Source organism: Pithys albifrons, chromosome 10, assembly GCF_047495875.1.
Source record: "Pithys albifrons albifrons isolate INPA30051 chromosome 10, PitAlb_v1, whole genome shotgun sequence".
In the NCBI taxonomy this organism is placed as follows: domain Eukaryota; kingdom Metazoa; phylum Chordata; class Aves; order Passeriformes; family Thamnophilidae; genus Pithys; species Pithys albifrons.
Genome location: NC_092467.1, coordinates 22593788 through 22609610, shown reverse-complemented (window position 1 = coordinate 22609610; position 15823 = coordinate 22593788). Strand labels below are relative to the sequence as shown.

The 15823-nt window shown below is 41.7% G+C and overlaps 1 protein-coding gene across 8 annotated transcripts in view; it reads right to left on the bottom strand.

Annotated features, from left to right (window-relative positions):
* The window catches only part of PTPRF (protein tyrosine phosphatase receptor type F), a 377891-nt gene that overhangs the window by 196136 nt on the left and 165932 nt on the right, over positions 1-15823 (bottom strand). For all 8 annotated transcript variants that reach the window (XM_071564856.1, XM_071564860.1, XM_071564861.1 and 5 more), the window contains one exon: positions 632-777. In XM_071564856.1, the coding sequence (XP_071420957.1) occupies positions 632-777 (146 nt within the window). The remainder of the gene's footprint in view (positions 1-631; positions 778-15823) is intronic.

The following is a 15823-nucleotide window of genomic DNA, read 5'->3' as shown; positions in this document are numbered from 1 at the left end:
CAACACCAAAAAAAGGGAAGTGGAGAAAAAGGTGGAGAAAGTCAGTGAAAATGTATTTGTTATTTAAAATAGGAACTGAGTTGGACCATTTTTCAAAGACATTTCTGATACTTACTCTTCCCCCTTCCTTTCTCTCATACTTTAGATCACAGGGAAGTCAATTCACCCTTCAGGATGACTTCACTATTCCCCTTCCAAGCATATTTGTGGGAGGGATGGCAAAAGCCATTGTTTAGAAAGCCTTCCAGTAGCATTTTGGCATCCCACTTTTGAATTCCACTGGAATAGCAGGTCAAAGAGGTGCCTTATAAATTTTCACAATGAAAACAGAAAATTACTGCTAGATCCAATTCTTATCTCCCACCCAATTTTGTGTAAGCCCCAGTCTCCCATCTGAAGGAGGATGTCCTGTGTGTGTGCTTCCAGCTTTATGCTCAAAGGACACCACCTGCTCTACAGATTGCATTGCTGCAGGAAAGGAAACGTACCTTACTCTAAAGTCCTAGACTCTGTATTGTAGTAATAAAGAGATACCTGTGTTGAAGTAATGATTATTGCAAAATTAAGACCTGCAAGGATTAGACTCATTATTGGAAATGTAGTTTGGGGCTTTTTTTTTCATTGTCATTACCTCAAACCGCTGAGAACTGACTTTCTTTCCTTTCTTCATCCATGTGATACGAGGTTTGGGCTCTCCTGTTGCCTGACACACAAAAGAGGCCACTCCTCCAGAAATCCCAATCTGATCTTCAGGAGCTTTCATAAATGTTGGCTTGCCTGGAAAAATAACCAAATCACCTCCATGAGGACATAACATCAAATAAGCAAGGGATGTGTCATGCTAATCTAAATTATAAGATAATTGGTGCTTCTACTACAAATCCAGGTCAAATGGCCTTGACCACACAAATTCAGAGCAGAGCAACTAGACAAGCAGAGTTTCTGCTTGAGTACCTTTTTTTCCTGAAATTAATAAAGTACATCTGGCTTGCCTATAAATGAGGGCAATAGAAGGCTCCCCTCAGCTCCCTGGGCATTCATTCAGGTATATGACAATTTGAAACCATTTTTATGGTTTATTTTTTTAATAAATGGATTTTGCAGGTTAATATCATGGTCACAGCACTGGAAATTACACAACAGCTGACACACCAAACCCATGAAATGCATCATACCTTGACATTAGTTTTACTGAAAGCTGTTAAGACATTCATAAAAATTAACAGATACAGTTTTTAAAGTATACAAATAACAACTTCTAGTTTTATTTTAGATGTGGACTGACATAAAAATCCTACAGTCTAAGTATCTGGAAACCTGCAGAGCTGGCCTATGCTTGCTAAGAAACTAATCACTAGAAATGAAAGTCAGCAAAGAAACAAAAGTGACATTCGGGCATGAAATACTCAGCAAAAATAATAATAAAAAGACGTCTTATATAACATTTTAATAATCAATAAAAAAATCATGAGAATACAGTTGTGTCTTCTGCATTTACATGACAGATTCAGAGGATAAAACTATGCATCCAAGCTGAACAGTTGTATTTTTCTTCTGCACTTTCTGGATGGGAAAATTTTGCTGTATCACTTTGAAACAGTGCTTTGTTCAAGTGAGAAGCATCTGATGATCCCACATCCCCATGAAGCAATAAAACATTTTACTCCACAGAGAGAGTTAATGGAGTCCACTTATGATATCTTTCCATGCACAGGTCACATTTCAAATACCAATTCTGATCAACCACTTCAAAGATCAACCTGACCTATAAACACGTCAGAGACCCCTGCTGGCATGTAGAAAGGAGCATGAGTGAGAGAATAAACCTGTTCAATTCAAAGACATTGAACCAATGCCCCCAGCAGAGCTGACAGTGGCTCCACACCTTCACATTCCAGACACATCCATGAGTGTGTCCTTGAGGGAGGGGGGGATGACATCTGTCAGCACAGGTGCTTTAAACTCTTGACAAACTGTGGCCGAGTTTCCCTCATCTAGGAAGGATACAATTTCAGCGACCCCAAAAGAAGACAGCCTTTAAATGCATTTTCCTGATGCATGAGAGATTTAAATGCAACGGGTGTAGTTGCCAGTTCCAGCTGAGCCCATCAGGCAGCACCAGCTCCTGACGAGGGCAGGGGCCGCACTCTACTCTTACACCTGCCCTGCCTCCAGACATGGCCACCCAAACCCCTGCCAGGAGCTCCAGGGTCCCCAAAGCTTCTGTGGAGCACATCTGGGCCCCTAACATGGTAGAAAGATGCCTTTTTCTCCTTTCCCAAGCAGGGCAGGGAGTGCTCAGGGGAGGATCAGGCAGAGCCTGGGAGCACTGGAAAACAGCACCTCTCCCTCAGCAGACGCAGAGTGCAAGTTTGCCTATAAATGGCAGACTTCAAACTTTGCTAAAGCTGTGGCACCTCCTTGATCCCAGTTCGGCCTTCAAGTTTAGCACAGAGTTCAGGCTGTGTCGTACTGTGTGTGTGTGACCCAGGCCAGGGAGGCTGCCCAGGGCCAGGATGCCTCTCAATGAACTCTGCCTGCGGTGTCGGGGTGTGCTGAGGAGGTCAGGGCTGCCCCAGGGGGGACACAGCAGTTCCACCATGGCCCCACAGCAGGGCGCACCCAGGCTCCTCATGGCTGTGCCTCTGTGGTAACACGTTTAGAAGGGACAAAATCCTTCACAGCTGTGAGGAGTGAGGTAAAAAGTATAAGAACCAGCGCTGTGAGCACCCAGGCGAGAGGGGGATGAGCAGCTCTGGGTGCCTGAGCAGACCCTGCCCTGCAGCGCAGAGACGCCACACGGAGCAGGGATTTCCCTGCAGCTGGCTGAGGTCAACACTCCAGTTTCAGAATGAAGGACAAGGCCAGACCACTTGTCACCACCCGGAGAACCACCCAGAAGCTGAGGACATGCTCAGCAGGGGAGGGCTGGTGGCACTGTGGAGGCAGCAGGACAGCAGAGCCCTCCAAAACCTGCAACATCAGGAGCTCAACACGGACTGTGTTCATGTGCTGGGGAGCCCACCAATGACCCCCACGGGGACACGCCAGCCCCCAATCCAGCTGGCATGGAGGTCACAGCTGAGACAACGCTGCAGGCCTGGACCTCTGCTATTGCTGCTTGCTCAGCTTGTTTTCCAAGAGGCCCCTGCAGATGGTGGATGCACCAGGGTCAGCACTGCAGAAGTGCATACACATGCTCTGCCCTCAACAAGCTTCTATGAAGGAATATTCCAGACCTGGCCTCACCACAGAAAATCCTCAGGCAAGAATACTGAATTTTGCCATCCTTGATGAAGAGCCCCAGGACTGTGCTCAAACCCCACAAAATGTCTTTTAAGACATGATGACTGCTGTCTGGAGGCTTTGGCATTATTATCCTGACATGGACAGCAAGCAATTATTAAGTGTGCTTGCTTAACTGATGCTGATTTCACAGATTTACTCATCTACAATCATGTCTATTTCTACTGAGTTTGTATTTACATATATCTGTGTTTATTCACCTCTCATCTATTTCAGTGGAATGTTAATTTAGCGTTCAGGCTGCTGGTGATGGCAGCGTGATTGACTGTTCAGCTATGCAGTGTGCCGAGCTAATGTCTTGTATTGCAGCTGATTTGTTTTTTTGATTTTCTGTTATTTTCCCCTGATCTTAGTAAAACAGGGTAATTTTTTTCCAATGGCAAATACGGCAGAGTTCAAAAACTTTTGTCCTTGAAGAATACAACACAATTAGATCTTTGCCTGTATACTTACTCCACAGCTCGTACACTGAGGACTTACTTTACTTTTGTACATTTAAAAAAAGAAAATCAATACTATTAAAAAACAGAACAAAGGGAAACTGAATGTTCACCTGCAGTAAAACCTAACAAACCTGCTGCCTTGAATTTACATTGTTGCAATGAATCTTTTTCCCCTGCACATTTAATTGAGCAATACCGATTTCTTGAAACCATCTAAATCCTTTGAGACTGGTCACAGAAGTATACATATATATAAACCAAATTCACAGTCTGGGAAAGAGTATTTCTACAAAGCCATTTTTAACATTTGTATGCCCTGAAGTTTTGAAATGGAAGGAAAGTACTAATTAAGCAAACTTATAATCCTGAGTCCTGGCCCCAGGACAACAGAGTCGGCTGTGGGCATACATATTTTTACACTGATTGGTAACTGTTACAGCAAATCCCAAAATTTACCTTAGTGAGAGCTAACACAAGTGCAACAGACCATCTGCTAAACTCTTGGTGTCTGTGAAAAATGCAAGTTAAGTGGACTAGACAACCACACTGCCCCTCCAACCAACAACTCTTAACTCTGCCTTGAGAATATCACTATTTACCTCCAAGAGGCAACACTAAGGATAGGGAGGGCCAGATCATGGTACAAGCTGTTTTTGTTGCACTCTTAGGGTAGCCCTAGAAAAACAATCAGAAAAAAAGAAGGATGTACTGAAAATACAGAAGTATTTGCTGTCTTTTCCCTCTCCTTACATTCAAAGTGATCGGAGTTTCCAGAGAGGATTATGGATGTACCAAGTTTTAATTCAACTGTTTGCTGCTCAAACATGCTACAAATAAATACAAGGAACTGAAGTGACTTTTGCAGTAAAATCCTGTCCTGTCATCATTTCCCTGATGACCTACAGACCAAAGCTGAGGATTTTCTGTTGAAACTTAAAAAAGAAGAAAAAAAAAGGAAAAAAAAAGCGATTGTATTTCAAAGACAAATCCATGAAATATCAGCTTAAGAGAGAACCTCAGGAGCAAGTCTGGGATGACAGCAGGGAGAGGTGCTGGATGGCTGGGCGCCTATCACACCCACCTTCGCTCACTACTTCATTGCGTGGAGTAACAACTCTAGACTGGCATAGCTCCCACAAGTCCAAACTACTCCAGCCTTTCTCTCCCTAGCCTCTCTTCTCAGTGACAGATCCCTGGAGCACATTCAGTCCTCATGCTCTAAACTAATTCTTGCTCCTCACTTCAAAACCAAGTTCCTACTACACCCAGCAGTGGAAGTCACTCTCTCATCGTTTCTTTTTACTCATAGGCTTCAGGCAGGAGAATGGGAACACTTTCAACTTCTTGGCTGAAATTTTCCCTGTTTGGTCTTTGCTCAGAACTAAATTATTCTGGAGAGCTTATGGGAACAACACAGTTCTGAGGAGGAAGACTGTAAAAAACAGAGTATTTTCTTTCTCTTGTAAGAAACTGGCTTCATCTTATTTGGCTGGGGGCAGAAAAATAACAACTTGCTCAGACATGCTCTCCATTGAGAAATTAAAAGAAAAAGATTCAGAAGAAAAGGACTTTCCTTTCACAGTTGGTAGTGTTGAAAAAGCCACTTGCTGAGCAAGCACAGATTCCCAGATAATCCTATAAAGTGAATCACAAGGAGGGCCTCATTGCGTGTAAGAGATGCTAGTAGAGATTTAGCAACATGTGAGACTACTTCAGCATGCTGGAAAACAGCAGAAAACTCTGCAGTGTCCTGAGCTGTAGCACTTTCAAAGGAAATGCTCCTTCACATTATATTTTAGAAGGTCCACAAGAACCTGGGCTCAGAAAGCCAGACAATTGGGTCTGCACTAACCAGTATGGCTGCTGTCTGCCCTCTCCTGCAAAAAAAAGTGTGATGGGTTAGGGAAGGGAACCGAAGCCCTCAAAGACAGAACCTCAGGCCTCCTGGAGAGCCACTGACAGCCTTTCTGCCGGGCAGCTCGGAGCAAGGGATAGCCAGCCATGAAGATGCCCCTCTCACCTGTACATGATATACAAAACCACCGTTACTCTCTGCTATTCTAGTTTTCTTATGAAACAATTCTTATAAATCATAAAACCATCTCAGCACCTATTTTAAAATTTGCCCTACCAAACATCTATAGCAGAACAGTAACACTTCAGTTCTCTTTTTCAGTTTTCCCTTTCTTTACCAGAGTAGGTCAAAGTCACTTCATCACACATGTTGTTTTTAGGCTGTGCAGCTTCTCAGTGAACCCAGAGGACTTTACCAGGGAGAAAAGTATCTTTTGCCAGGTTTCCTTCATAGCTGAGCAGAGGGGTGTAACCCTCCCTCTAACTTGGCAAGGTGTCTTTTATGTGAACTGTGGCCTTTGAGAAGTTACATGATCTGCATTACCTGACTTCATCAGCCAGATCCATGAAAACAGATGCTGGGTCCTGCATATTTAGCACAGACACTTGTATTTTGCTACACATCAGGCACACACCAGTTACACAACAAAAGTTTCCTTTCTAATTTTTTAAGAGCCACAAATTTCAAGTGGTTGAAATATAATACATTCCAACATAATTATACTTCATATATCCAAATGTTAACTTGTTTTATTTCAAAGACCCATCATTTTCATAAAATAAATTAAAAAATTAAATTGAATCCTGACGCTTTTTCAGTATTTAGCACCCACATCAAATATTCCTCATCCAAAAATTTTAATTCAAAAACTGGCAACATACTGCACCTCCTGTTCCTGTGGATTCTATTTTTCCAAAGAGCTGCACACAGGTTTGAGAAAAATGAATTATTAAACGTGTCTGCAATCAAGTGTTCTATGAACACTCACCCAGTGTGAGAGATTTTAAAGAAAAATACCTTTGTCCTCATGCTACAAGTCCTCACTACTCTAAATAGAAGGGCAGCCAAAAATAAGATCAGTGTTGTAGGAGACGGGAGCTTGTATTTTTATCCAAAAGCTTTTATGACTTCAGCTAAATTAAGATTGAAACCAGTCTCCTTTGTGAAGAAAAAATTACTTGTGATATAAGATGAACTAGATAAGCACATACAATAGGCACAAATGGGTAACCCTATTTAGGTGCCTGGGCTAATTGAATTAGAAGAAATTATCAACACAAGCACAAACAGATCATAATGAAAACAGTTTTTGAGCTTGGAAATTGTGAAATTCGTGTTTAAATCCCTGCCTTTAACCTTCCCTGTCACACAGGCAAAGGCACAACTGTGCCCCACCTTCCACTGTAAAACTCACCTGCTGTTCTCACATGGCTGCTGTCAGGATGAATATGCCAAACGTGATGATGTGGCTCACTTATAACACTGGGAAGAAACCAACAATGACACAGACTTTCTCATGTTCATGACTGACTTTGAAGTGGAAATAAAGTGGTATAGAAGACAGAGGTAGCCGATGCTTTTATATACACAACAAGGGTATTTCTCTGTTTCCTTTATGATCTTGGATGACTGATACCTGTGCATGGATGGATGCCCGCTGGAAAGATACTCTGGTGAAAGCTAATCTATGATTCTTCTCCTAAGCATCTGTTGCAAGGGCAGGGGGCAAGTCAGTGGGCTCTCCAGCTATCCTATCCTTATGTTTAGTATCCTTATGCTTTCCGTTCAATATAGCCACCATTGTTTAAATGTAGCTCTTCCTCCCTCTTTGGGATTATTAGGAATACTGTTTGGCATAATACAATTTTTCAAACTTCCATTTTTTATTCTTGGACAATTTACCCATAGGAAGAGCCTGTTTGAGCTTACTAAAGAATCTGTGGGTCTTTGTGAGCACAATGCTAAATTCATTCCTAATTTCTCATATTTTTGTTTTATTTCACTAACATGACAGCACTTTGTAGATTAAATTTTTGTCCTTTATTGCTTGGTGCAAGGTACTTATTAAATGAAAATACATATAGGAGTGTGTTGTATGCTCAGATACATACATAATTTTCTTTTTATCCAGGGAATGGATCATAACCCTTTCTCACATCCACTTTAAAACACTTAGCTGGATCCCAATCACACAAAATGGCATTCTGAATTCAACATATTCCTCAGATCCCTCTGAATTACAGGTTACCTAATGATACCTGCATATCCTCCTCTTTTGTTTTATCATTTTATTAAGTTTTAATGCTTAAGAGATTCCCAACAACTGCGACAAATGATTCTGCTATTGCAATCCAATTTTAGTGGTTGGGTTTTCCAGTTTCAAATGTGGATGTCCATGATAATAAAATCCAGTAACATTATCTCAGAGCAAGGTGCATTTCTCCTCACCTTCATGTCCTGACTTCCATGAAGCTACTCACAGATAACTTTTGACTCTGTACTAAATGAAATCAAAGAAAGTGAATGATTAATATCCAAAATTCCAAGAAGTGGATCTTTTAGCATGCTCAATGACCTCTGCAATTTTCAGTAGAAAAATTACATTACAAAAATAACAAAAGCAGTCACCCAGCAGAGGCTGTGCTTTTCCCTAAACACTATCAGGAAATACTGTGAACTAAGATTCAAGGCACTCACTTTGGTAGGCGAGACCCACTGTTCTTTGTTTATCTGTAGCAAGCTTAATTGAGGAGAATGCAAGGGTCCATGTTAGGTCAAATGCATAATTTTATGAACATTTGTAATGGCTTAAGCTCAAAACTCTTACTATCTTCAGTTCCTGCTGCTTCATCGTCTTGGCAAACGGGTGCTCCTTGCCATTTCTATAGACTCTTTCCTTACCATAAGTCCAGTCTAAAGGCAAAGACTTCGACACGGCTGAGGTGTCTCTGCAGACACACTATGGGAACCTTTCCATCCAGATTGGCATTTTCCAGCCCTCTTTTCTCTTTTACCAACACAGGATTTATACTCACTAATTTAAGACAAAATTGAGTATCTTTAGATTCCTTCTTGAAGAAATATATGAAAACCTCCTGTGTACTTTCTAGTTTGTGTCTGGACAGTTACACATAAACCAATCTTTCATCACTAGAAACTGGGCATTCCCTGTTAAATACTGATGTTTGGAAAAACCTGCTTATTCCACAGCAATAAGGGTTAAAAGCCATTAACTCGCTCAAGTGTTAAGGCCATGATTACTGGATATTAATAAGCTACAGCAACAGCCTGTCATCAGAGTACTGCACTCGACTAAATTTCCAATTCTGTCTCTTTATGAATTATGGAAATTGTTGACAAAGTTTAAATGCCTAAAATTAACTGCCATGATACTGAACCCAAATTGTCTCAGGCAGCCATCACACAAGAATGCTGTGCAAGTCACTCAGCAGAGCTGAACATTCTGGGTGCTGATTTATTTCTGGAGTTTTATGCAGACAACTTGGACCTTAACGCAGTGGGGAGGAGGCTTCTCTTCATATCACATCTGCAGGGGGCCTACAGATTTTGCACACAGGGTGGCAAATTTACTTCTTTATTTTTCCAGGCTGTTGTAATTGCAATGTCTTTCTCAAAGTACCTGGCTGGCTATCAGTGTGAGCTGCTTTACATCTTAGTAAGAAAATCCCTAACTCTGGCTAATCCCTGTGCTGTGACTGAGTCTCATCCAAGGGTTCTTTAAAGTTTTTGTGTGTGTCAGGGAAGGGGGCGGGGGGGAATAAATCAATCCCTCTACTATGACACCATTCTTACATTTGCTTCCAATAACTGAAATAACATGTAACTAGAAAAACAAAAATATTCCAAGAGAAGTAAAGCAGTCCTGCATACAACTGAAGAATACTGATTAAAAACAAAGCAGAAAAACAGCCCAGTAAAACATCCTTCTGGAACCTGAGGTCTTCTTCATTTCCCATCCTCTGCTTTTACGTTTCCCCAGAGCAGTCACAGCTTGTGTGTAGCCTGTTACGTATTTTGGGGAAAAGCCAGAGCCCTACATATGGGTTCAGCTTTCAATTCCCAGCATTTATAGTAAGCATTACACAGAGTAGAAAAACAAAGAAGAACAGAGAAGAGCTGCTTTAACTGCAGACCTTCCAGCAGCCTCACAGAATGGTTTTCTGCTTTAATTTAAAATTGAAACCTGAAGTCAAATTTCCACCTGGTAATAGCTTAAAGGCACTTCCAATTAACTTGGTAATACACACTTTCTGAGTTAATAAATTTTTCAGCCTCTGTGTTTAATACAATTAAGCATTTGGGCCTTTGGCCTTAGACCTTATTTAGCTTGAGAAAGGATTGCAGGGAGACAGTCTCCAATTATCACCATTTACACAACATTCACTTAAGGGCTTTCAAATGCATACATATAGAACATTCATTTAATCATACACCAAATTCAGTACCTGAATTCAGGCTGCCTCTCTCTTGCACACAATATGTACAAGGGACAAGAGAATAAAACCCCATCTACTGGGCTTTGAAATCAGTCATCACCACATCATCTAATGCAGCACAGAACAGCTGTGCCTGCTCCTAGCAACTTACTTTTCCTTCCAAATGGGCATTTTGTTATTTGCAAATTTCTTCAAAATTTCAAAGTTCATAACGTGTATTACACAGTGTAAAGATTCTGTGAAGATATGCAGGACCAGAAAACAAAGACAGAACTGAAATCTTGTGCTTGAAAAAACATGTAAATTAATTTTGCCAGTATGCCTACCACATTAAACACCAAATTTTTTTACACAAAAGGATTAAAAGGTTTTAATCCTTCTTTGCAAGCAGCTAGTTCTTGATTCAGCAGTTCAAAAGGCTTTGCCAAGTTCAGGTTTTTCCTCTGCTTTTAACAAATAAAAGCAAGTGTAAACCTTATTTTGTAAACAGAGTGCATAGTACAATGACTTTAACAGAACTGGGGAGCCACAGTAAGTGACCTCTTCAGAATATTAGTTACTGGAGCAAAGGCATCCCAGGGCCTCAGGAGGGGGACCTGCATTTCATTTTAATGCCACTATATGTTACTCTGTCCTCCTCCTAGTAATGAACCAAATTTCTAACTCATCTACCTCGTCAAGAGGAAGATTTTCTGCTTAATGATATCAAGTGCATACTGGCCCTTCTGTAACAACAGTGATTTTTTTTTCTATTTGTGTGAACTGTTTTATCATGCAGCAGCTGTAGTACAGTCTGCAGAAACCCAAGAAATATAATTTCCACAGTGAAATGTTTACCAGAGCAGGGAGCTAGGTAGCCAAGCAAAATACTCTCAAGTGGGGTGAAAGGAAAAAAAAAACTAGTTGAACATTTTGATTCAGTCTTTCTTAACATTCCCCAAAAAACAAGACTATTTCCCACTAAAAGGCTTCCTCCAAGTCAGACTCCTCGGTAAGCTTGGATGAAGAGGTTCAACACTTCTGGGAGATAACACTGAGCATTTTTTACCCTGTAACAAGGCATTTTTGCAGTGTGTAAAGGAAGGCAGAGTTCCACAAAGCTCAAAAACTCTTTGAGTAGAGTTTCGATGACAGGGCTACCCCTCCACCCGGCAGCCAGGCTGTGCTGGCAGGGGCTGCTGAGCAGGTCCCACCCTCCACATCAGAAACACAAGAACCGCACGGAGCACCGTGGCCACGTTGCACAGTGCCCTGCCACATGCTGACCACTCCAGGAGCCACTATCTCCTGCTCATGAATCACTCCTGAGCTCTCTCAGATTGGCTCCATATGTATGTGGAAAACAACTGACTCCATGCAACGTGATTGATGTCCAAACCCCACAGTAAACAGTGACACATGCCAGAGGTGTAAGAGTTTTACAGCCATTGCAACCCAGCCCTGCCCCGTGCACAGAGCAGGGCAGGAGCTTCATCCCAGGAGGTGCCTGGTCCCCTCCTCTGCCACCCAGGGCCTTCTGGTTCAGCAAGGGCTAACTTCTAGAAGAACATCAAAATTAATCACCTTCATGGTTGGTGCATTCTTGATTTAATTTTTCTAGTATCCATTCCTTGCTGTGTTATGAATTTAGCAGATAAAATGAAAAGCTCTTTTCACTTTAATAACTTTTCTTTTTGTAGACAATCAGGTCAGCCCCTGTTTCTAAACTCAAGTCCTTAAATCTCCAGCTACCAGGCATGGTTCCAGATTTTTTCCAGCCTTTTACTTGTACCAAACTTTTACTTTATTTCACCAAGTTATGTGCAGAGTTGCAAGAAATGCAGAAAGTCACGGTTCATGTGGAGAAATTACCATTTGTCCACACTGCGGAAAGTTGCTGTGGCCACCACATTTAATTCTGAAGCCCAGGAGAAAATGTGCTTGGACTATATGGTGCTGAGTTTGTATTTCCAGAGTTGGCCTCGGATGTGTGTAAAGGTTGGAGTATGTGCTGAAGAGGAAAGGCTGCCCACAGGATCTGTGGGACTGGGGAGCCACGCCAGCGGATGGCACAGGGGCTGCTGGGGCACCCAGCCCCACAGTGACACCACAGGCTGCACAACAGCCTGTGGCTCTGAAGGGTCTGATATGTCTAAAGGAGAAAAATCTTTTATGCCACGAATTATCTCGTTTTCAGCACCTCTGGCAGTATCTCTATCTCTGGGAATAGGGAAAACCAGTTAACACCACCACTGCAGTAGGTATCTTGGCATGGCAGCCCATATATTCCATCCAGGAGGTGGTATTTGAGACAGGGTACTTTATCCTCACAAAGCCAGAACACTGCCTGCTACCCAGAAAAAAACTTCCATAGTTAAAAACACCAAAAATTACCTCCACACTGGTTTAGGAATAGATGTTCCTTGCTCATCATGAGGTCCTGCTGCAGGTCATGGACCTTACTGTGGCAACAACTCCTGCAGTACTTGGTGGGACATTAGCAGACCAAAATCCAACAAAATGATAGCAGGGAATTACAGCATATGACTAAACCCAAAGAATGTGTCACTCCTGACATGGGCTGTCACGCTGGGTACCCTTCAGCAGCTGCTTTCCCTGAGAAGACCTTGCTGCTCAGGTGGCACTCAGAGCCATGTCGGCTGACACGGTGCCTGAAGAGTAACTTTGACCAAGCAGGAGCTCAGTACAAAGACTGGGAATGTGCATGAACACTGAAAAGCATCCAGTAGCTCCTGTAATTTCTTGTTTTATATTCTCTCATGTGTTGTAACTCTTTATATTTTTAGCCATGATTGCACTGTCCCTCAACCCAGAACTCCAGCTCCTCTTCCACATTTCTCCTGTCAGCAGCGAGTCCCAGTTCTGTGCAAGATTCACATGATCACACAAGGTCGTCAGGCACTGTGTACATTCACCAGGATAAATTCACTGAGGAGAACCCAGAACTGGCAATACCAGCTCTCACACTGACTTTGTAGAGTGCAAAGATGTCCGTCCCCAAAGCTGAGACTCACAAATACATGGAAGGTTGCAGATACCACAAGAGCAGAAAACAAGTATGCTGTTTACAGAGATTTGCCATACCACTATTTGCCTTCACCACTTATTTTCATTATCACTACCAGACAAAATTATCTCATGTTACAAGCTTAAGGGGCATACACACACATGTTAAAGCTGCAAGGTTCAGCTTGCTTTTGAGCTTCTCATAGAGACTAAAGAGGAAATACTTGGAAAACAAACTTGTCTTCTAGAGTGCTGTGCCTAAGTCTCCCTCACCCATTCCTGCTTTGCTGACTGAGTGCCAAGCTTTCTGGCTTGATATTTAATTTGCTGAACTAAAATCCAGACCAGCCAACAGGATGACAAGCTACCTCTGAGAAAGTTAACTGCACCTATCAGGTTTTACGTACATGAGAAAGAAGGCCCAGTTTCCACCTTGGGGATATGACATCCCAGTATATTTTGTGAAGGACACACACCAAGGTGAAACACAAATCTGTACGTGATTCTGAGGCTTGAAAGAGTATCAGCCTTCCTTACCTACTGCAGGTCAGTGCATTGCTAAACCGTAACACAGCCTAAAAAGAACAAGATGAAACAGAAGAGCCTGCCCAATTATGCCTGCCTCAAGTGAATTTTATTGGTCGCTCAGGTCTGTTAACAGTGAGGATTGCATATCAATATATGGGCAAATGGATCTTGCTGAAGAATTGCCCATGCAGGAATAATCACCTGCCTATCCCCAATCTTTGATTTTCAAGTTGTATTTTCAAGATTGACTTGAAGGTAGGTGCCTGCCAACTCCGCTTGTGTTCTCCAAGAATAAATGTTTATCAAAGTGGGGATTCCCATTTGCTGAGCTGGAATTAATTACACCAACAGGGTATCAAAAGGGTTGTTGCCTGTCACTGTTATCAAAGAGGAATTTGAAGTACAAAAACTAAGCTGCAGCAACTGAGCACTGAAACTTGTCAGAGCAAGTGTGACATGGGACAGCCAAAATACATGTGGCACAGAGAGCTGGAAGGGGCTCTCTGAAGTAATCCCATCCCACGGCCTCACCAGGGCTGCACTGCACCACCTCTTCTGTAAAGGGATCATGCTCCAGCTTCAAATCAGTATGAGTTTCAGCCACATTTCTTGCCAGAAAAGTGTTCCAAAACTATGTTCATAGAAACATTGTAGGGAAACAGACTGGCTTTAAAAGTCATTAGTTGTCACTAATATCCACTTGTTTGCATGCTAAACAAGATCCTTTAGCTGAAAAAGGATCCATTTCATCTCTGTACCTTTTCTCTTTCCCCCAAAATGTCCCTCAGATCTGTTTAACCCCCTTCTAAATAACAGTAAAACACTCCCTGTCTTACATAACCCCTGCAAGACTCCAAAGACTGAAGATCTAATCTTTAAAAAAAACTCCAACCAACAAAACAAAAAAGTGATACTGTGTGTTGAGTCTTGCAGAATTCTCTGAATTCGCTTCATACTCTCTTCTAGTAGAATCCGTAATACTTTATCACTTTTATCATCATCATCTTACTGAAAACTAAGCATATGTTTGGGTATCTTGATATTACCACTCATCCTCTTACCCACCACCTTTTTTTCCTTATCCCTTCTCCTTTTTCTCCCTCCCTTTTTTATGTTTTAAGTTATGCAGCTAGATGTGGCTTTTGTTAATTCTTCTATATAACTTAAACTGAACCAAGAAACTCTTCAGTCTTAATTTGTGAAATCACATATACAGTGACATAACATTTCCAAGTTTCAAGAAAACTTGCAGTTCTGTTGATCACATGCAGGAAGTGTTTATTAACAAGGCTGCTTAGAAACCCACCCTCGCACTTTCATGTGCAAGTGCATGTCCAGATCTCCACTCTAACCATGGTTATGGAACGAAAAATAAGTTTATTTATGACTCGCCGGCAGCCTCAAAGGTGTGTTTATTGTGCAAATTCAGAACTCTGCTGTCAATTCATACAAAACATGCAACTCAGCTGCTGTTATAATATAACCTCAGGTAATTAAATGAGAGATAAAGGTAGAAAAGCAGATGAACTGTAATCTGTGAGAACAAGCCCACCAGCACAACAGCAGCTGCCCACGTTCTCCATGCTTAGACCATAAAACCAAGGATGACAACACGATTTGCAAAGTGCTGAAATCACCCAGCAGCACCAGTCACAATCTGAGATGCACATTTCCTTCAGCCAAGCATTTTACCACTATTACTAGTGATAAAGCTGGCATATGAAATAAAGGTTTGAGAAAAGATGATGACAGAATGGAAATTAATCACACATTAATTTAAAACTTGCGACTGTCTTGGCATTGTGAAGCCATCACACTGCCACATCCCAGAGAGGTGACACACCAGCCCACCACCCTAAGGACAGACAGGCTCCTATTCCAGGCCTCTTAAAGGCTATTAAGTGTTTTTATTGAGCTGCACCACATCACATTTGGAGGCCAGTGTTTTAAATTAAAAGTATTAGAAAGCCCCATTGAAAGTATTATAAATTCAACAGCGACACTGAAGCAGACAGGGATTTATCTTTCAGACTGCTGTGATCATTATTAATATTACCAACTACTTTTGTTTTGCTAATTTGGCGCTTCATCTATGAATAACTGAACTTCATGAAATAAATTACACAAAGCAATATTAGTGCTGTTCTTATGGTAGTAACAGGCATCCATGTATGTAATTCATGCACAGTGGTTTCTGAATATATCCACACTGCACATAATACCATTAG